Here is a 22,843-nt window from a genome sequence, read left to right as displayed (position 1 = left end):
CGGCTGACCTTGCTTTGACCATTATGGTCCAGTATGTGTGGTTTGTTGAAATGCCACGAGCATTACAACCTTAATATGATTTAGAACAAACAAATCTATGGAGGTCACAGTTTGTTATCTGCACTGTAAAGAAGTCAAACAGAAGGACTCAATGTGGGGATCCTGAAGCAGATTTAGAAGCCTGTATTGCTATAGCGATGTTTAGAGAGGAGGTTTTAGCCACCCAAAGCACCAGAAGTGTTGTTCAAATGTTAAAGTTTATAAAAAATTATAATAAAAATCAACTTTTAAAATGTGTCTTAAATCTCTTTGGCATTTTGCATTTTGTTAAGCTCTTTTTGAATGCAAGAACAATATGTTCTGACAACCCATCGTCTAGCTAAATTTGAAAACAGGCTTTGCATATCCCTAATTGACGGCAGAAACTACAAGAAAAACAGATCAAACATACTTTTAACAGTCAAGCTCTTTTGCAACAAAATTATGCATTCTTAAAAAAAAACAAAAAACACCTAAGGTCAAAAGTTAAAACAGAAAAGGGGGAGAGGTTGAGCAGGGGAAAGAATTCAGTGAGTTATTTCTGGCAGCTTTTCCTTAGAAAAGTTACATTTTTGTAATAAGCTTTGAAATAACCGATCGTTTCGCATGATAAGACCCTTATTCATCGTCTGGTGTCGTTTAAAGACATTTGAAGCTGCATCTGAAACTGTTATTAACTGTCGTTTGGACCTCGGTTGGACCTGGTTCCCATGGAAGTCCATTATAAGGAGAAAAATCCTGGAATGTTTTCATCAAAAACCTTAATTTCTTTTCGACTGAGGAAAGACATGGACATCTTGGATGACATGGGGGTGAGTAAATTATCAGCAAAGGTTTTTTCAAAAGTGAACTAATCCTTTAAATGTTTACATCTTCAACAGAATTTATGGAGGGGGGGGGGGGCATTTTATAGAAATGAAATTTAAAAAAATATATATTAAATGGTTGTTTTTATGAATTCAATCAAGTAGCTAGTAGCCTACTATTTCCAGGTACATATTACAGTGCATACATGACCAAACGCGACCAAGGCAGCTCAGGCATAATGTCACTAACACTTCTACTGTATAAATGACTTACAGTTTCTTGAGTTTTTTTGGAAAACATTCCTAAAGTACCAAAAAAGGTACCAAATTTCACGTACCGGTACTGGTACCGGTTAAAATTTAAACCGTGCCAAACCCTACTTTAAATACCCAGATAATGCACTTGATTAACCTAAAAAACTGTGGAATGTTGAACACTTCATGCACTTAACTGTCACAGCTTTCCTTACGTAGCAGGGTTGGGGGATATCAGACACTGATGCAGACGACAAAAAAAACTTCTAAAATTCATACACTTGATGGTAAAGTGCTTAGTGCACAGTATAAGTGCATAGTGTTTAATAAGTTATCTGGGACAAAACGATAGATTACATTGTTGTCACTAAAAGCGATAACTTACCTCTATGACCATGGTCTTCATCCTATAAGAAACAAAACAAAAAATTTGATTATTCTGTATATTGAAAAATATACAAATACTATGCTATGAAACTCCTGTGAATGAACGACGAACACTACCTTAAAATTGGAGTGCACTGCAGACTCTGGTGGGTACACAATGAAGTGACGCAGAGTGAAACCGAAGCCTTGTGAAGTGCGACGCAGACGAATCGTCTTAGGCCCTGGCCAGGAAAATGGCTCTTCTTCCAGCTGGAAGAGCACTCCTGAAGAATCATCCTGATCCACCACATCCTACACAGAGAGAAACACATGGAATCATGAGGTAGCAGATCTAGATTTCTGCAAACTAAAAAATAAATCAATGGGAAATGCTTCATTTTAAATCATCACACATATGATAAAAGTCCTCACTATTATAAAATGGATTTGGGGTTCAAGGGATACAGGATCTGATCAAACTGTCCAGATCGTGACACATTGCCACTGGCATTCACACCAGTGAATCACTTTTGTGAGCAAGAAATCACTGAAAGAGAGCTCTTCCTTTCATAAGCAGAAGAACAACCACATCTTGGAGAAACAGCAAATCTGTTGCGCATATGGTAAAAATGAAAAGAGAAATTAAATTTTATTTTCAAATTTTAGAAAATTAATGACAAATTCATTTAATGATGAAAATAAATGAATCAGAACTGCTATGACATGATCATCCTTGACATTTTCCTCTTCATAAGGAGGTACGCCCACTGAAGGTTGAGTCAGGACTGGCTTGATGTCATGTCTGGAGGGTGTGGGTGATGTTTTATGTTTCATCTGAAGTTAATGTTCCTTTGTGGAGCATATTTAAGGATAATAGACAAGATACGCCAATTCCCCCATAGGAAGATTCACTGTTCAAATTTGTTTTGCTGGCATTAACATCGATAAATCTGTCACTGAGGACAAAAACTTTGTGGTAACCTGTTTTTCTGAACTCTTTTTCAATTATTTTATTTACTTTAATAAGGCTCAAGTTGTGTGATTTGCTTATGTTGAGGTCTGAAGCCTTGAGCTTTATCTGGATCTCCATGCCTACCAATTTCAGAGTGGGCAATTCTGCTTCTGGCACGAACTGCTCTGTTTATTGAGTATTTATAGTCTCACACCTACCCAATATTCACGCCCTACCTTTTACAGTCAAACCACCTCCAGCAGAGGTGTGAGAAATCAAATATTCCCCCTCCATAAACAAAATCTAACATCTGAAACTAGCGATGTTCACAAAAGTGTGACTCTAGTTTGAAGTAGAAACCATCCGATTATATGCAATACATATTTTTTGTTTAGTTGTCTTGTAACTCTTATGCAGTGAGATTTTTTCTTTTTGACAGTAATTAGACTATAGAAAAATATCAATAAAAACTAAATAAAGTAAAGTTTTTTTAACACCCTAATCAAAATGACAAAAACAGTCAATTGTCAAAATCTTTATTCAGTATTCAACAATGTTTTTAACTTACAATCTGCAATGGAGTGAAAAAAAAATATGCTCAAATTCTCAATTTAATGTCAAATAAATTTACATAAGTTTATAAATCTGCAATTTTCAGAATCTAAATGGAAGTAGTAAAACACTCACGGACACAGCTAAAAAAACATCTGGGTCATGTTTGCATTTATTTCTGTCATTGGCCATAATTCTATTCTAATCTTTATTTAACATCTTACTTTTAGGGATTTAGGGCAGGTTGGAGGTTATTTATGATGATTTTAAAGAAGATTCTTTTCAGGAATATGAATACTTCTTAAATTATGTTGTAAGAACATTCTTTAAAAAAAAGATTGGGACATTGTTAAGAAAAGTTTAAGAACATGAAATAATCTCTCTTTTTTATTGTTATAAAATAAGATGACAGATTATGGTGTTTCTCTCTCTCCATTGTGAAGTGAACTTTCATAAAGGAACAAGCGACGTTGCCCAAAAGTTCATCTGCGATCCCATGTGCAGCACTGAGAAAAAACATCTGCTGATGTTTGCAAGACGTCTGCAGTGGAAAGGAGGCCTGCAAATTCATTATCCCTCTCTTGACTAGTTGATGAGGTCACTATTGGAAAGAAATGGAAGCAGCATCCTAAGCTTTTGTCAGGTGTGTGTTAGGGAACACTGACTCAACAGTGAGAAGGCTATAGGGCTTTGGTCTATTTTGGTCTACAACACACAAGTGGTCTTAAGGTTCCTTGAGTGGCTGGAATATATTCAGAGGGTGCTAAATTCTGATTTGAGCGGCCGAGTCTTTGAGGAACGAGTTCATAAGTGTGAAACACAGCAAGTGGACATGAAATCTGAGAGCCTGTGTGAACTTGTGGAGCAGGTTTCTGTCGAGAGCTGTGACAAGTTCCAGAATATTACGCTCATTATTTAAACTGCTGAGCAGTAGTAAAGCTGACTGCAGGATGCTAACAGTGTGCTGTAAAACAGTTAGTGCTGTATACTAGAACAATTCCAGACATTGATGTAATGGGTAAAACATAAGCTGATTTGCAAAGCTTAGGTTTATAAAACTCTAACTATTAGAACTCTCTTATTAGCCATAATGTCAGCAATGGTATCAGATCACGCCATAGTATTTTATCACAAATCTTTAGGGCCCTTTATATGACTAAATGGTGATGGTTTCTACTTTTCTTATTTGTAAAAAAAATATATATATGAAGAGTTCAGATGCAAAAGCCTCTAATTGCCATTTGAAATTTTCTTCTTTAATGATGATTTTTATCAGGCTTGTATATTTAAGTTCAGTGATTTCACTTAAATGGCAATGATGATTACCTAGTCATTTTTATTTAAGTGAAATTACTGAACTCAAATATACAAGTTTGATAAAAATCATCATTAAAGAAGAAAATTTCAAATGGCATTTAGAGGCTTTTGCATCTGAACTCTTCATATATTTATTTTAAATTGTGATTTCACATCCTGCCCAATGTTGTCCTAAAAAAAATCTGATGAGTCTCGATTTCTGTTGAGACATTCAGATGGTAGAGTCAGAATTTGGCGTAAACAGAATGAGAACATGGATTCATCATGGCTTGTTACCACTGTGCAGGCTGGTGGTGGTGGTGTAATGGTGTGAGGGATGTTTTCTTGGCACACTTTAGGCCCCTTAGTGCCAATTGGGCATCGTTTAAATACCACGCCCTGCCTGAGCATTGTTTCTTTATGGCCACCAGGTACTCATCCTCTGATGGTTACTTCCAGCAGGATAATGCACCATGTCACAAAGCTCAAATTATTTCAAAATGGTTTCTTGAACATGACTGTACTAAACTGGCCCCCACAGTCACCAGATCTCAACCCAATAGAGCATCTTTAGCATGTGGTAGAAAGGGAGCTTCATGCCCTGGATGTGCATCCACAAATCTCCATCAACTGCAAGATGCCATCCTATCAATATGGGCCAACATTTCTAAAGAATGCTTTCAGCACCTTGTTGAATCAATGCCACATAGAATTAAGGCAGTTCTGGAGGCAAAAGGGGGTCAAACACAGTATTATTAGTATGGCGTTCCTAATAATCCTTTAGGTGAGTGTAGTCTATACACATATATATACAAGACAGATATATCATACAAACTCAATATACCACCCCAGCCCTAATATAGGCAAAATTATCATCTGAGCCTTGTCCATCAGCCCACCTTACACAATGTCCAGAAAGTGTGGCACATGCTAAACACTCGATGAACGGTGGAAACATTATTTTGGCAACACATCAGTCATACTGTGCTGCACAGCTGGGCAGGATCCATTCACAGCGCGTCACCAAGAAAAACTACAGAATGGCAACACAAAATAGCATTAATTATTAATTATTTCACACCCACATGTATATCCTGGCTCATGCCCTCAGAGCAAACTGAAACACACAATTTTTCGACCATGGAAATGAATGTTCAGAACCAGTGTATGTAGATTTAGGCAAAATTACCAGTGTCTCTTTCACGTGAGATCACAATCCCAACCGGATGCAAATCAGGAATAGTGCTCAGTCATGCAGAATGGATGTGGTGATTTTGCTCTAGGACAGAGGCAAGGCTTAGGTAATCCAAACAGATGGACAGGGAGCAGCTTCAGCACAGATAGTCCCACACTTTATGGTATGGTGACAGACTAAACCAATAAATACTCTACTAACACCTCCATGTGCAAAAAAACCCATAATCAAATGGCCACAGCTCAGCCTTCTATGGAAATGCTCCCTAAAAGGGAACAGAGAGAGTTCATGAAGGTGAACGGAGTCCTGCTGCATTTTGTATAGGCTATATTTTGTTTCAGCTAGTATTTAATTCTCTTACCCTGAGAAAAACGTTGGATTACACAACAAACTTTAAAAAAAAACTAAGTGCCTTCACTCAATTGATAATGGTTAATAATAATTAATAATTGGTGCCAATACATCAGTGCATCTCTACTCCAAAGGTATATCAAAAGCTGCTAAAAGAGCAAATATCTAGGTGGAAAAGTGGCCAACGCTAAAACTCAAGGGGTAAAACTCAACATTGTAGCTATTGACAAAATATTATCATTGACAAGATCACCAATAAAATATTGAGATTTTTTTGTTAACATTGCACATCCTAATACATAAAGTATGGCCCATTTATTACTTGATTAAACCTGTCCTGGAGGCCCCCAACAATATTGTGGATGTCTCCCTTTTACCTCATCAGTATAGCTTTAGGTAGCCAGTAATGATTATATATATATATATATATATGCTGATAATTATTTTGATAAGTCTAACAACTATTCTCCTACCAAAAATCCATGAATTATTTTCTTATTAACTAATTAATCCATAGCATATATTCAATATTAATAATATTAATCCCACTTTTTTTGCTACATAACAATACCATGGTCCAGTTAGTGTTACTACATGAAATACATGGTAAATAAATAAATGGAGATTGAAAAGCCTTCTGACTGTTTCGTTGCGCACATCGTTTCTCCTGGTTGTCAGCACCGTTTCATCTGGCTTTAAACTATTTAAATCACAGAGACATTTGTGTTCTTTGCTGATTTCAAGCCCTTCTCACTGGATCTCACAGTGCTGTTTAGTGGTTGCGTGACAGAGACCGATCAGCGAGTAAACGCATCTTCTACAGTAAGCTTGCGTGCGCTGCCGTTTGAGCTTTGAGTCGAGCGGATAAATGATCTGCGTGACAAGGTTCAAATGAGTAGTGCTTTTTCATTTTTGCTTTTGGTGCATAAACATTATATCGAACTCTTGTTATCGTTTTATCGAGGAAAATGATATCGCGAATGCGATAATTATTGTTAATTGTTTTATCGCCCAGCCATACAACTGCTAGTGAAGAACAGAGCAATGCATTGTCACACTTGACACAAATCCATACATTTACATAATAAACTTTGTCGATTGCGCTGATGTGTCTTTCCTGCCCTACCGGACTGCATTCATTATTGATGAACATTAAAAAACAGCAGTAGTATAAAATGGCAGTTATATTAAGCCACATTCTACAGACACTACTGTACACACAACATCCTTTTGTTCTGGGTGAGTGTGGAGCAGCAGTTCTTTTATGCAGGTTATGCAGTAAGCCTGTAAATAATTCATGGTGAGCACAGATGCACCTGGACAATGTATTGAATGTTTTCCTTATAAGAAAGCAACAGCCAGATAAGCTCCAAGTTCCCCTTGTTGAAACACATGGACAACTGAAGAAAGTGAACAAAATGTCAACAAGTGTCCCTCCAGGCATTTCACATTATAGTCTTTTTGTCATGTAGTGGTGTTTTCAGCTGGCCACGGTGCACAAGAGTTAGTCTCAGCCTCAGATGCCACGACCACGGACAGCTGGTTAAAAGTCTGATGCATAAGGCACACAAAATTGGTAGTCATTTGTACCATTTCAACAGGATTTCTGGGAGAAGCGTGTGATTTTATCAATCAGCCACGAAACAAAGCATTATGCCAATCACATTTACAACTGTGACAATGAGCTCTTAACAGGATCAACTAAATGCTGGATTTTCAAAAGTATGTGAATTTCGCAGCATAGACTTTTTAAGTCCAAGATTTTTACACCACAGTCCGTAATTGTAGCGACATCAACGTTATATTTTTACATCGCTTAAAAGTGCTCTAAGCGATGACACACGATTTTTAGGCCAAAACATTTTTTTGTCACATTATATACAGCAGACATCTCCTCACTATCCGCTAGCTGCCTGTCCCCTGAACACACTGTAAAGAAACTCAGTCTCTGTAGACAGCCCAGGCTCCACAAACAACAACAAAAACAAACTGGGATAACCCAATCCACGAAACAAAACAAACAGTGTTCCAGCCAATAACCGACAAGAAGGGTTTGGTGGGTTAGTGCGCGTACACGTGAAGGGGGTGTGGAAGAGAGATGCATGAAGAGGGAAGTTAAAATTAAAACTCTTTAAGTTTGATATGGCAAACACTAGGGATGTAACGATACCCTCATGTCACGATTCGATACATATCACGATACTGAACTCACGATATGATATTATTGCGATACTCCAACACATATGGTAAAAGGTTAACCAAAAATGTACTGTTGATTAAAATGCTAAATTTGATATTACATTGTGGGTTTAAATAAATAGGCTTGGACTCGGTGCTTGTAACCCAAGGACAATGTTGACACCAGAATAAAAATATTCATGATTCTGAAGCTGAAAATGAAGAATTATTTTAGATGAATCTGCTTGCACTCTTTCACTGACTAGATATACAGTATTTAAAATAATGTCAGCCACTTTTTACTGGTAACATCAGACATATTTGGCATTATCAGGACCCGCAAATATTCCCTCATTGCATTATTATACATTATAATCAACATTATTTAGTGGTTTAATGTAGTACTTACACTAAAACTCTGAAAAGTTAAATTTTTCTCTCAAACAGTATTTTTTTTATTTTGGGGGAACTATCCACGATACATATTGTCACTATCTACGATATGCATTGTTGTATTGCGATATATTGTGGCACGATATATTGTTACACCCCTATCCAACACATGACCAAAGAGACGACATCCCAAATTTACATTGGAAAAGCATTTGAAAGGTGGCGAGATCTCCGCTGGCAGAAGGGCTTCCAATCCGACATTCAGGTAGCTCTGTTTTTGATGGACAGGTGTGTAAATCCAGTTTGGATTTTCTAAATGGACTTTGTTTGTTTGAAGGACAGCATTGGGCAGGATGTGGAATAGTGTGTTTTGTCAATAAAAATAAAATAAAATAGAAATTTTTATCCAATTAATCAAAGAAATAATCGTCCAGCTAATCAATTATTAAAATAATCATAAGGTGCAGCCCTAATCCTAAATGAATAAACTCTAACTGAACTAAACATGTCTGGAACTCTGGTATGCTGTTCTTTTAAGGCAGGGCAGTGACTGGAATCAATTTGTCTTTTTCTATTGAATTGAGAATCTATTTTCCCTTCTGGCCCAGGAGTTAATCATATGACCATCAGTAACAGGGCAGAGAAACAGGAAAAGGGCCCGAAAGCTAGGAATGCTACAACCAATACATTTCTGTCTCTTACTATCATGTGCAAATTTCAGCTTCGTATTATTATACTTTAAAATATTATTTCAAACCAATGAACTTTGGTCAATGTTATAAACAATCTTGTAATATATCATGAAGAATGTGCTTGGTATGTAGTGTTTATTGATGAAACCCTTATGCATTGATTCTTGCCGTAATTTACTCAGCCCCATTACTCATCTTCATTTCTTTCCAAACTTGTATGACTTTTTCTTAACTGGAAGTTTAAGAAAGAGTCCATTCAATAGAAGTCAAAGGTCACCAAAATGCTTGGTTACAAACATTCTTCAAAATATCTTTTAAGCCCTACAGAAGAATTTCAAACAGGTTTGGACCAACATGAGGATGAGTAAACTACCTTACAGATAGTGCTTAAGTCAGTTTTAATCAGTAAAACCAATCATCACATAGATATAAGTTCTATGAGGAGTTATTTATTCACCAGTGAAGTAACAGGAGGAAGCATTAGTCAACCCCTCCAGCGTCTCTTTATTCAATGAGGAAACCAGAACAAAAAGGGGGGTGGGAAATCAAGAAATGCAGTGTGCACTAAACAGCATTTATAAAAACATTTTTAAAAAATTGTTAGAGACCAACTCCACCCAACTTAATCCACCCCAAATGCATTTAACTAGGAAATTGTGTCAACATTACAACAACGGGGTGATGCCGTTTTAAAGTAACAAGATATTTTTAAAATTTTCCATACAAAAAAAAATTATATATCATGACCACAGTCCAAGTCTACTGCCATAAAATAGATTTGTATGAAAAACCAACTGAGATTCACAGCGCAAATCTCACACATTTTCAAACTTAAAAGCAACAAACATCTTTAAATGGAAAAGAACAGCTTGGAGATCAAAATATTTTTTTTATGAAGAAAATTAATCATTCAAGTTTGGAACAACATTAGGGTTAGTAATGGCTCGTTTCCACTGAGGGGTACGGTACGGTACAGTACAGTACAGTACGGGTCGGGTCAGGTACACCATGATCAGGCTTGCGTTTCCACCGCCAACAGTACCCTTACTTGATAGGCGTGGTATGCTGGAAAGAAGCGATCGACGTCATTTTCGCGCGAAGAAAGCGACATAGTAAACAATAATGGATGACAGACAGCAGATCTTGTTCTTGCTTCTCGGCATGTTTGTCACTAGAAACAAGCGCTGGCATTAGGCGTTTCCAAGAAGCCAACGCAAAGTCGGACTCAGGAGAATGATCCTGAGGACGCGAGTCCAGTAATTCTGTTAATGGAACAGCGCGTTCTTGAATGCGGCACTCTGCTCGCTCTGGCTAGGCGACTCCGGTTATCTCTGTATGTTCATAGGCAACAATAAAACGAAATATGTTATAAAACACCACTCTGCTTCTTTTCGATTTCATTTCAATACTTTGTAAACATTCTAAAGCAGACAAATGTGGTTCAGGCAACGCACAGCCAATTGATTATCACTGCAAGCCTATGTAACGTTAGACCATATTTATAACAAAATTAAATATAAAACAACCCTGCCTCTTTTCGTTTAAATTTAAAAATATTAAACATATTCCAGGCAATATGTAATGTAATGTATTGCATATCGCATTGGTACAAATGTTGCAATAAACAACATGATGATCTTACAGATGATCTTGTAATAAAATAAAAAAAAAGACAAAACTATCTCTTTTTGTTGAAATTCAGTTTTATCAATAATAGCCATTATAAAAGTATAAGTAAAAGGTACAAAAAAATATACAGTAATGCTTAAATAACTAGATATAAATAACAAGAAACAATTCAGTCAGTCAAATATAATTCAGCGCTCAAAGATATGAAACTTCACGTAGCCTTCTGCCAAAACTATTGGCCAGGAAACGAATTATAGATTCACGAGACCAAAGATCACCTGTTTATACAAGACGAACTATATCTCATGTTTAACCACTACAGAGACATCCGAGTCAGCGGCAAACATCAGAACGACTAGCTGAGGAAAGGCTGTTCCAGGCGGGGGACACGAGCGTCCGGTGATCGATTGGAATGGATCTCAGTCAAATTATCATAAATCTATAAATAAACCACAGATTTGAGCTTTAAAAAACTACTTTCTCACCTGAAAAACTCTTAAAACTACATTTTGTTACACAATAACAGTAGTACTATATTTCAACTGTATGCTTCTAATGCCCTTGTAGCACGCGCGAGTGACAATACTCTGTCCACCAATCAGCGTTCTGCAGTGAGTCTAGCTCCACCTTTTAGTACTTTCACTGTGCTAGGTACCCAAACGGAAGGGTACCCAAAAAGTGGTACTGTACGGTTCGGCTTTTTGGTACCATTCACAAAATTTGACAGTGGAAACGCAAATAATTGCGTACCGAACCGAACTGTACCGTACCACTCAGTGGAAACGAGCCATAAATGATGACAATTATAATTACTGTCTGAACTATCCTCATTAAGATAGCACAAGAACTGGGAAATGCACAGTACAAGAGTTGCCGAACAGAATTCTGTGACATTCCAAAGCCGGTGCATAATGACCTTTAACACTTTGAATATGAGTAACGTACTACTGCACGCCAAGTACGATGAGCTAATATTATTTACACCAAGGACTGTTGAAATAAATTAGTCACTTGAGTATAAAACTTTACAGAGGAAAAATACATTACTAATCAAAAACCAGTGATAATATAGAGTTGTATATTTTTCTCTTCCATCAAAATGAGACGCACAGAACAAGCACCAGACAAATACTTAAATCTTCAAATGTACACATTAAATGTTTGGTTCATCTAATCAAAATGCAGGCAACAGGTTTCCCTTCCTTCCTTGTGAAAACTCCTGATGAAGACAGACCTACCACTGGCAGAAGAGAGACATCCCGTCCTCTGACTCCATTTCAGCAGAAACACAGAGACTGTGCCGAATATTAGATTAAAGGGGAGGGCTAATGTGAGCACAAATCGGCTGATTCTATAAATAGATGACCTTCAACCTGCCATGAATGTGGACAGGGGTTTATACAAAGGTCTTCATTCAGAAGGCCAGTGGATAGATTCGGCAGACTGAGCACAAAAATGTTGATTCGTGGGAGCTAACTACATCTAAAAAAGGAACTAATATCACAGCATGACAGCAATACCCAAGATAAATCACCACCACTCAACTTTTTTCCCTTTAGCTCACTTCACTTTCTTTTTAATAAAGGAAAACCCTGCTTCTGCAAAGTGTTTTAGCAAAACAAATTGAAAATAAAAATGAAACTAATTCATAGACCAGGATCCCGCCTGCAGGATCCAGACCACGTTGGATGGCTCAAACTGAGAGCAAGGGAAACTTAAGTGTTACTACTTAACTTACTTGCAGAAAAAACTAGACAAACCTTCCTATTTAAGGCCAAATGCACAACAGAAATGTGAAAGCAATTTCGCACGTTTTATTTTGACAGTGTCAGCATTCAGATGGTCCCCACATTGACCATGTGTTTAAAGGAAGGGGTTTCACACCAGCTGTTTGCATTGTAGCTGCACTGCGATCTGACTGTGTGGTTCAGACCGTTTTGAAAAGCTTCCCCACAGCTAAGTCGCAGATAAACGGAAGCTCCTCGCTAGAGAAAAAGCCTGCCAGGGAATTTCCTTCAAGAGCATCCAAAGAATTTCATTTCTTCTGCACACACTTATGATTACAGATTACAGTCCTTCATGTTTCTCATAAACTACAAAAGGAATTTCAGACAGCAAATACATTCCAGATCCAGACTATATAAAAAAATGTGGAAAAATCACAGATTTTGTGCCAAAATGCTCAAGCATCAAAGCATCGTGTTTGCAGGACAACAACAGAGTTCATCAACAATCAAAGCGTTAACCAAAGCTAAAAATCGTTCTAGATAAAAACCAGCCAGGACTTCCAAAAGACTGCTTTTGATATGCAAACTCCCCACATTAGAAAACAGGTTTAGCACACATGGCTAGAAACAAAACCTCAGCGATACAACCATCAAACAATGTAGCTACTACAATGCATGGAGAAATACCACATAACAGAACTTTGGCAAAAGAGAAATTCTTCAATACGAGAATATTGGTAAGCCAAGGCATTAAATTTACAGCTGGCATTCAGGACACAATGAGCGAATTCGGATAAAGCAGCGGCACAGCTTGAGCATTCCACACCAGTCAGTGACACAACAACAACAGGCTGCACAACAGCACAACTTAATTCAATCTTGTGACCTGAACAACATGTTTCTGCTGAGATTTTGTTAGTCAGAGTTTCCCATTAATCATGTAGACTTTGGCGGTCTAATCTGAAAGGTCATAATGAGCCCAAAAATATTTACATTCCTCATTATAACATAAAAGACCTTTAACATTAGCTTATATTTCTCTGTTGGTTTAGCAAAGCATCTGTCTATTAAATTAAAATCACAATTACGATATGGCTTAAAGGTGCCATCTGGAACTAAAAATCAAAAAATATTCCATATTCCATAACAGATGGGGGCAGTATACCTCCAGAAAATGTGTTGTGCCGCTGCCGCACGCACTCACGTCTTCAAACAACACAAACGAGCGCTGTTTTGCTCTCTTTCTCTGCATATTATTCAAATCATTTGACACGATAGTAAAAGGTCGGAAGACCGCAGTTTCACATGGAGCATTTGGAGATTTCTAGAGATCAGAGACTAAATGAACAACATCTCAACACTAAATGATGAAGACCGACTCATAGACGCCTGTCTCAAAAACAAGCTGTTGCATTTCGACGATATGGGAAAATAAAAGCCTGCAGGCTATTATTTTAAGTTTATGGTATTCGTTTTGTTCATATTACACTTTTATTGGTAGTTTGAATTAATTTGACTGACAGCATTCGCTGCTGCCAGCTCTCATGAATTCACCGTGAGACACATGCAATTAACACTTAGCAAGCAGGTTAGTTAAGCTCTCAGATTCTGTCAATTTTATTATGCAATTCAAACAATAAATACCGTTTTGGCGCTTGTACATGTTACACCACAGATCCCTAGCGCACGTGAACCGATCATCTCTACTAGCTAATGGAAAAAGAACACGAACACTGTTGAAAGATACAGTATGCTACAACTTACCAAAATGTATTCCTCATGCATAATGTCAACCAATCATTTTTTGAACTCTTCCCTGAACTGAAATGTAGTAGTGGGCTGTATTTCCACACGACTGACATCAGGTTTAAGTACACACAAGCCGGCGCGAGCGCGACTCACTCGTGTAGTGCAGTTTGGCTGGTGGTAACGTTGCCCGACCGCATACCGCCTCTCATGGCCGGAACTGGTATTACGACACCTGCCGGGCCGGGGCTAGTAATTTAGCATGCTAATTTAGGTTTATATCTCGGCAGCACTATAACTTGCCAGTTTTTTAATTACATCATTGCACTTATTTCTTCTCATTCTTTTGATGCGTGTAGCTCATTTTTTGGATATTTTTACCTCAATTATTACATATGCCACCTTTAATGCACTTAACAAATAGCAAAAGGCTGCGATTTAATGAAGTACGTTGTCTGTGCTACGTTTTAAATCGTGCCTCTTCAGAATTCCTCTAGAATTGTAATGAGAAATGCTCATAAACCTGACAGAAACTTAAAGTTCACCCAGCAAAATAAAAGTTTAAATCTCGCAAGTGAGGAAATTAAAAAGTATTGTTTACTAGTGTAACAAAGTAAAACAAGAAATATACTTTTAAAATTACAGTGCCGTTGTATTATAATATATTACTGTCTTAGGGATGATAATAATAATAATAATAATAAAGTATGATTATTATTATTATTCATTGGATTCAAGTTGTTTGACTTACTAAAAACATTTGATTATAAAATCTACAACATTTGTAATATTAAAAGGGAATTAAAAAATTGAAAAGGAACAATAGTCCACCCCCATAGTCTCACAAAACTCTGTAGGAAACAGAAGCAGAAATTCAGCCGATTGTCTAGGCTATTTACATCTCAATCGTCTCATTCATGCTGGATTCAAGATCAACTTTTGACAAATGACAGAGTATTTTTCATTGTTTTAAAGACCTGTATTTTCTTAAGGTGCTTTGCCTGAACTTACTCAAGCACACAATTCAAATTACAAAGACAAACAGTCCACTGAATAAAAAACATCTGTGGTGGAACAGAGCACACAAGCATTTTTTTTTTTTAAATCAGAGATCATGGAGACTTCAAAGATACCCTTTTTAATAAAAAAAAAAAAATTGGTGATATGTAAGAAACGTTTAGGAATGGTAGATTATCTCAATCAACCTACAATAGAGATCTGGACTAGTAACCCAAAAGGTCATGAAGATCCATCACCATATTGTGGCCCTCCTGGGGGCCGCCCCTTTAATAAGCATCCAGTAAAGATAAACCATGGGTCTCACCTCGCAATGCGGAGATCCGCCAGCGTAATTCGGCTCATCCTCGTCGCCTGAATTCCTCCAATGTGTTGCCATAATTTCACTACCCCAGCCAACATCTAGAGAAATCTCCTCAGATCAGCTTCAACATCACACTGGAGTTGCTTTTCCACATGTTTGGGTAAAAGACCCTGGGGAAGAAAATAAAAGAAAACTTCTTATCAATACTAAACATACCTTATTAAACTAAAAAAAAACAAAAAAAAAACATTTAATTACTAAAATAAACAAGTACTCTTTCTCTTTGACATGATCATAATATTTCACTCGTTTATTGACATGTTTACATTTTTGGTTCTACAATTTTCAAAGTGAAATTCTTATTTAAGATTCAAAACAAGATTACATAGTGTTTTGTAATCAATTTCATGGTTCTCTGCACAGATTCAGATCTCTATACATATATTACACACGTTTGACGCGATTTTCGATTTGTTCTGGTTTCTTTTTGACAGGTGTTTTGAAGTAACCCCGTAAACAGCAGTGTCCAATAGACTTCGGCCGACATAAACGCCCTAAAAGTCGCTTATTCCAGCAAAACGCGAGCCATTCCCTTGAGCCACATGGTTACATGAGGCTTCACCTTTCTTTATTAAACGCTCAAACTCTGAGATATCATACACACGAGTTGATAAAACAAGTTTAATCCTGTTAAAATAAAATGATAACCCAAGACAGAGAGTCTAATCTGATTGTAAGCGGAGAGCTTTGATCTGGTGTGGTCAGACTCAACTGGTGTGTGTGTGTGAGCGGCTAACAGCGCTGGAAACTTTATGCCGTGAATTGATGTCGAGTACGTTACTCAAACACAATAGAATGTATTTATATTCACTTTGAAAGTGTCAAACTTAATTTTAACGAGTAAACACATTAGGCACGTTGCGTGTTGGATAAAGTTTAAGTGTTCTGAGTGATATATAAAACATTGTGCTCTGGTTAGCATAAGTAGCTAGCAAAACAAAGTAAAGGCTAACTGGTATTGTAATGGCTAGCCAGCACCTACCTGTTGGGAATAAAGCGCTGATGTTACGCTGTAAACGCCCATTGCGCACAAAAAAAAAACTCATTAATTCGTTAGAAGAGTCTAAACGACAAGGTAGGTCCGTGTCCTGTTCTCAACCCGAGTGTTTTAGGTGGATAAAAACAGTACGAAAGTTTTCCTATTCCCCGGTCCAACTCGACGCACTCGCTGGATCGGGGCTCGAGCGGACTCGGAATCCTTGGAAACGCCACCCTTTCGCGAGCTGGCGGACTCACATCCAATCAGATTCCTCCTAACACTTCTCGTTTAAATTTCAGCCAATGATTTGCGGTGTTACAAATAATATTTTCTCCAAACAATCGGTTATCTCTGTCAAGTTGTTTATTTATTTATTTATTTTACAATTTTCTATTTATTTATCACTCCTGGTTTTTTTTTCTCATCAAAGCTATAGTGTTTTATGAACAATACTTTTTATATTATTGAAGCATTAATCCAGACAGTGTTGTAGGCAACAAGGTAGACAGACAGAAATGCAAATGTTGTTATCATAGCAAGTTTTCTGTTTGGGGCCAGTTGGACCACAACAACACATTTCAGACAAATACAATCAAATAAATCCATGCTACAAAGAAATGGGCAGAACTGAACGGCTAAATTGTGTGTACACAAACTGAATCTTAGCAAGTGGAAATTCACAGCAATTTCTTCATAGTACTTGCTGCGGTCTCTGAAACACTTGCTGCATACTAATGCATTTCTATGAACCTGAAAGTTTGTTTATAATCAGTTCAACTTCACATGGGATTAGTAAAAGTCACAAAGCATCAATCCAAAGTATTCACTCTATACCAGGATGCGTTTTCTCCTCCCATCTTTGATTGTTTAGTTGTCATATGCTACCAGAACAAATGGAGCAATGATGTGGGATGGAACGTCTTGTTTGGACGTTTTGTCTCTAAACTCAAAAACTGGACAGTGTTGTTGTTTATATGTAACCCTGTGACAATTTGACTAGGCGATACAAGAAACTGTTTGTGTTACTCTGCTCTTCCCACAAAACCTTTATCATGCCAACAAAAATAATAGAACACTGCTAAATTTATTATGAATATATCGGAGTTCTATAATAAATCCATATTTTATAATATGGATAGGCAGCCTACTCTCAATCTGTAGCCTATAATTTCTTTTCTTGACCAACAGAAAATACTTTTCAATGATATACTTCTGTCAACAAATATATGAGCAACTGTAATATTGGACAGATACTTTTGTCTGAGGACAAGATCCCCATCTCTCTCTCTCTCTCTCTCTCTCTCTCGTAAATACAACTGTTTGTCTGGATTACTGGAGTCACATGTTTGGCCCAGTTCAAAGCGGGGTCGGGCAGTTTTGGCATGCGACTGGCAGTGGCTGAGGAATGTCTGCACACACACTGTGCCCCAACAAAAAGCAGACGCATGAGGTGCGACTGCTATACTCACAATCTGAGAGAGCTTCACCAGAGTTAGTCCATCATCTTCTTGCTATTCCATTGCACTTAAGTCATTATTGATGTCCGTATCAATGTTTATCAGAATATAAGTCAAATGCATAATTCAAAAGTGTGTGTGTGTGTGTGTGTGTTGGTGTTGATTGGTTGGTTGGTTGGGGCTGGGTTGGTTGGTTGGTTGGGCTGGGTTGGTTGGGGCTGGGTGGGTTGGTTTGGTTGGGCTGGGTTGGTTGGTTGGGCTGGGTTGGTTGGTTGGGCTGGGTGGGTTGGTTGGGGCTGGGTTGGTTGCTTGGGCTGCGTTGGTTGGTTGGGGCTGGGTTGGTTGCTTGGGCTGGGTTGGTTGGTTGGGCTGGGTGGGTTGGTTGGGGCTGGGTTGGTTGGTTGGGGCTGGGTGGGTTGGTTGGGGCTGGGTTGGTTGGGCTGGTTGGTTGGGCTGGATGGATGGATATTCTTGTGTGAGTTTGGGTGATCTCTGCAAGAGTGGGGATGAGAGTTCAAATGTTAATTTGCCAAGGTCCTTTGTCTCATAGGCCAGTGGTCTTTCTCTTCAACCAGTTTCCAGTTTCCAAGTCCCACGGACGGACGGACGGACGGATAGATAGATAGATCCTCTAAAATTTTAAATTGAAGAAAAAATGATTAGTTCGGTTAGTTGGAAATAAGTCATTGTACATATTCAGAAACACAAAGAAAGAAAAAGAGAGAGAGCAGGCAGTAACTTGAAAAGAGAGCCCAGTGAAAAGTGTTCAGTTTCTAGAGGCTCGCACAAATGTTCCTTTCATTCATGGCCAGCCGAAGGGGCCACCTGTTTCAGGGATTGGGTGGCCTTTGTTCCGAGGTCGTCCTGACCAGGGACTTTCACAATACTTCCCAGCCCAGGGAATTCCTCTCTCTGCAGTCCGATCTGGAATGGAGCTCAAACCACGGCAGACACTCTCTCGGGAAGCAGCCTTCCCAGGAAGAATGTCAGTCAGCTGCATGTCCTTCTTGTGACCAACTTGGAAATATGCCTGCCAGTTATAACTTGAAAACAGGAACAGTGTCCATCTTTGTTTAGCCCGAGTCTATCCAAATTCAGTTTATCCAAAAAACAGTCCAGAAAAGCAAGCTTATGTGTTTGGGAGGGTGTTGTTAGACACATGTGACTCCCAGAGAGATTATATTACCAACCAATCATACTCAGATTATCTTGCCCTTTATTACATTGCAGAAACAGATTTTTGATACTGCGGTTTCTTCAACTTCACACACTCCTCAGAGAGGGCCAGTGCATTGAAATAGTGAACAAACCCTAAAACTGTGCTTAAACAGTCAAACAGAGCACACTGAAACTCCCTCTTGTTGTTGAAATGCGGGAGTCATATGTCAGGTGTGTGAATAAGGCACGACGTCTCCGCCCATCTTCTATTTTGAATGTCCACTCACTCTATCGATGCCCCACTTTTATTTATCTTTCAAATCATGAAAACAAAACTGACAATCAGGATGCCAGCTACATGTTGCTTTTGTGTACTCCTTTGTTTCATGGAAGCCTTAGAAGAGGCTTTAAGATGACATTAAAAACCATATTTTTAGAGGGTGAGTGAGTGGTGGTTGCTTGCCATGTGGCATTGCCATTGGCCATGTGGTTTCTAAGGTGTTCTGAGTGGTGTGTTGCTATCCAGCTGCGGGTTGTTAGGGCCTGGCTTATACAGCCCAGGTCAAAAGAACCCAACCTCTAATGATCTGCTACTTAGATATGATTGGGGCATTTTTTTTTTGCCCATTACTCTGATTGCTTAGAAAATTATAGCTCAAATCTCCTCAGCAAGCAGCATGATTTGATGAATCCCTCATGTAGGACATGGTGAGTTTTAGGAAAGCCAATTTTTTGAGGGGGTACAACACTGCTGCTCAAAAGTTTGGGGTCAGGAAGATGTTTTTAGCTTTTATTGCCTATACTGTCGCTAAAGTGTATTATTTGGGCTATAAATGGGTGGGAGGGGGACTATTTTTAGAAGAAATGCTGGTTAATTAGGCCCTACTAATCTAAAGCCTGTTTTTGGACAGCATATCATAACAGGAGTTATAAGTTATAACAATTTAGTGAGTGATTTAAGGATTTTTAGATTGCTGGAAAATGCATATTTAGGCTACAATTTGTTTGTTGAAGTTTGGCTTGTTCTCTCTGCAGACATTTAAGGAGGCAACATCAATAATTTTTTGTCATTTCCTGATGTATCTAGTCTAGACAGAGAAGCCTCAAACCTCCAGCAGAGCCAGTTGAATACACAATTCATTGTCTATCTTTAATTTAAGGCCAGAGCTGAATCATTACATTAATGTATGTTAGATCCACAGCAGGAAACTCACAGCCTAATAGAGGAATATATTATATATAATATATATAATATATATATATAATATATAATATATACAGGAATATATTATGTCATGACTCACTTCCTTGAAACCAAAAACGTTTCATCAAATGGTGGTTGTATGCTTTCATTTGGGTGGAGACTGGGCCAAAGTAGGCACGATATGGGCTTGAGGTATACAGGCCCTCTGATTTGTCCACAGGTTCCATGTCTAGTGTATTCATTTCTCTATGGACCATGCAATTGAGAGTTCACCCAAAAGTATAAGTGTTTTTTGTCCATACAATGAAATTCAAAGGGGTCCAATCTTATTTTGACCTCCCATTGCCAGTCGTCTTTTGAGCTCCACAATCAAGTCACATTTATTTATATAGCGCTTTTCACAATACAGATTGCATCAAAGCAGCTTCACAGTGATAACATGAAAGTAGTACAACACAGATCTATAAAATTGTTAAATATTAAATAACCCCAACTAAGCAAGCCAAAAAAAAAAAGCCGACAGTGGCAAGGAACCCAAACTCCATCAGACTGGATGGAGAAAAAAAACCTTGGGAGAACCCAGGCTCAGTCGTTAAGTTATCAATTTTTTAAGGGGACCCGGTTGGTCAAGTTTCTCGGGACCTGTGGAAGTCGCTGTGGAAGGGGGTAGTCGTGAGATGGTTTACGCCCCGTCTGCCCGGCCAGAGACTGTTCACGTCCCGTCTACGCTATTAAAGATACTGCTCGTGGATTCTATGCTTTCTGTGTGTGATTCGTGACACTATAGGACTCAATTTTAAAGAACCCTTAATGTAAAACAGGGAGAAATGTCTTAAATGATTCCATAACACTTTCATGTTTAATCACTTTCATTTTTTTCAAGTAATAAAGTATGTTTACGAGCTGTTTAATTCACGAAATTTAGTTACAAATAAAAATGATTTAAAACAAAATGAATTAAAATTGAATCCCATGATTGGAACTCCTCAAATGTTCTAAGCGCCTGACAGAACCCTTCAAAGTTCTATATAGAACATTTTATTTAAGATTGATCCCTTTAGTCTATGAGATTTTTTGAATAATAATAATTTTAAAAAAAACTTGGATGTGAGCAAATGGAAATTAAAAGGGTTTAGGAATTTGTTCACATACATAATTCTAAGTATGACCAATAAACTATTGTATACATTACCTGAATGTCATATATTTATGTTTTTTCTATTTATGTCCATCCATGTGAGCTGCTAAAGAGCCTTTCGTTAATGACAATGATAATAAAGATCTGTATTCTATTCTAGTACCAGTAAACACAACTAATTTTGTTAAGGCTATCAGTCAACCCACTTATATTAATAGCTCTGGAGCCCCGAACAATGAACAAGCAGCCTATGGTATGACTCATTACTGACTTTATTTCCTGCATTCGGATTACTTTGTTTTTGAAAAGCCAAAGGATGCCTTCACCTCACAAAGTGGGTTGCCATCTGTTAAACACACAGAGGGATTTCAAATGGCATGAACAGCAGTCTTGTTGTAATGGGGGGTATTTAATGGTCAAGCCATTTAACAGGACCATGCAGATCCGTATGCAAATACTATACACTTATAACCTTCCCAAATTCCAGGATGAAATGGTCTCCACACGCACTGCTAAACAATAAAATGGGACCACGACGTGACTCATAGCAGTGAGTGGAAGTGCATAATGGATTGAGTATTAAAGGTGATCTAAAAGGCAAATTCCTTCCTTTTTTTAGTCATTTTAATCACAAATTGTATATAAAACTTCTAATCACAGGCCTGTTTCACGTATTAATTCATGATGTTGGCTTGACAAAATTACAAAGCATTGCTATTGTATAATCTGTTTCTCAAAACTACTAACTCTTTTTGACTGTAACAACTTTTCAAGCTACATTTACCAAACTTAGATGATCTAAATCCGAGAAACTTCTATTAAAGGGGTGGAATAATGCCCCATTTTACAATATGTTGTCCCCAGAGTGTTGATGTGAAGTTTTAGCTCAATATAATTTTTTACAGCATGTTAAAATATCATGCTGCCGATACCGATAGTTTGGAAAATGCCTAATATCGGCCGATAATATCGGCCTGTCAGGATCGACGTATCAACTGTCAATGTCTAAGACTATAGCAACAAATATGAGTATGATACTACTGTCACACCTCTTGTGCATGGACTTTAGGCTGCTTTTCCAGGTACACCTGAAACTGGACATTGTATCTGACAGAAAGGCACCACATAATTCCCCTGCACTGAACACAAGCAGAAGTCAGACAAGCAAAAGAGGCTGGGCACAGGAAACAATGAACAACAGACGATGTTACATAACACACACCCAGGCAAACTCTGATCCACTTCACCCAATTGTGTGTGTACAGGTGTGCGGCATGTTTGAGTGTGTCTTACTGAAGTATGACTGCTGCTCTCCATTACAATACCACAGCAAATGATCCATAACAGGC

General features: G+C 38.0%; 1 protein-coding gene across 1 annotated transcript in view; it reads right to left on the bottom strand.

Moving 5' to 3' along the window:
• The window catches only part of arhgap21b (Rho GTPase activating protein 21b), a 47,347-nt gene extending 30,585 nt beyond the window's left edge, over nucleotides 1–16,762 (bottom strand). The window contains exons 1-4 of the mRNA XM_039676472.2: nucleotides 16,541–16,762; nucleotides 15,502–15,668; nucleotides 1,605–1,778; nucleotides 1,486–1,507 (exon numbers count right to left, since the gene is read on the bottom strand). Of these exons, the coding sequence (XP_039532406.2) occupies nucleotides 1,486–1,507; nucleotides 1,605–1,778; nucleotides 15,502–15,573 (268 nt within the window). The 5' untranslated portion in view covers nucleotides 15,574–15,668; nucleotides 16,541–16,762. The remainder of the gene's footprint in view (nucleotides 1–1,485; nucleotides 1,508–1,604; nucleotides 1,779–15,501; nucleotides 15,669–16,540) is intronic.
• Nucleotides 16,763–22,843: the final 6,081 nt, after the last annotated feature.

Source organism: Pimephales promelas, chromosome 5 (genome assembly GCF_988280905.1).
Source record: "Pimephales promelas chromosome 5, fPimPro1.hap1.1, whole genome shotgun sequence".
In the NCBI taxonomy this organism is placed as follows: Eukaryota; Metazoa; Chordata; class Actinopteri; order Cypriniformes; family Leuciscidae; genus Pimephales; species Pimephales promelas.
The sequence above is the reverse complement of the archived record's forward strand: the minus strand, read 5'-3'. Positions and strand labels throughout refer to the sequence as shown.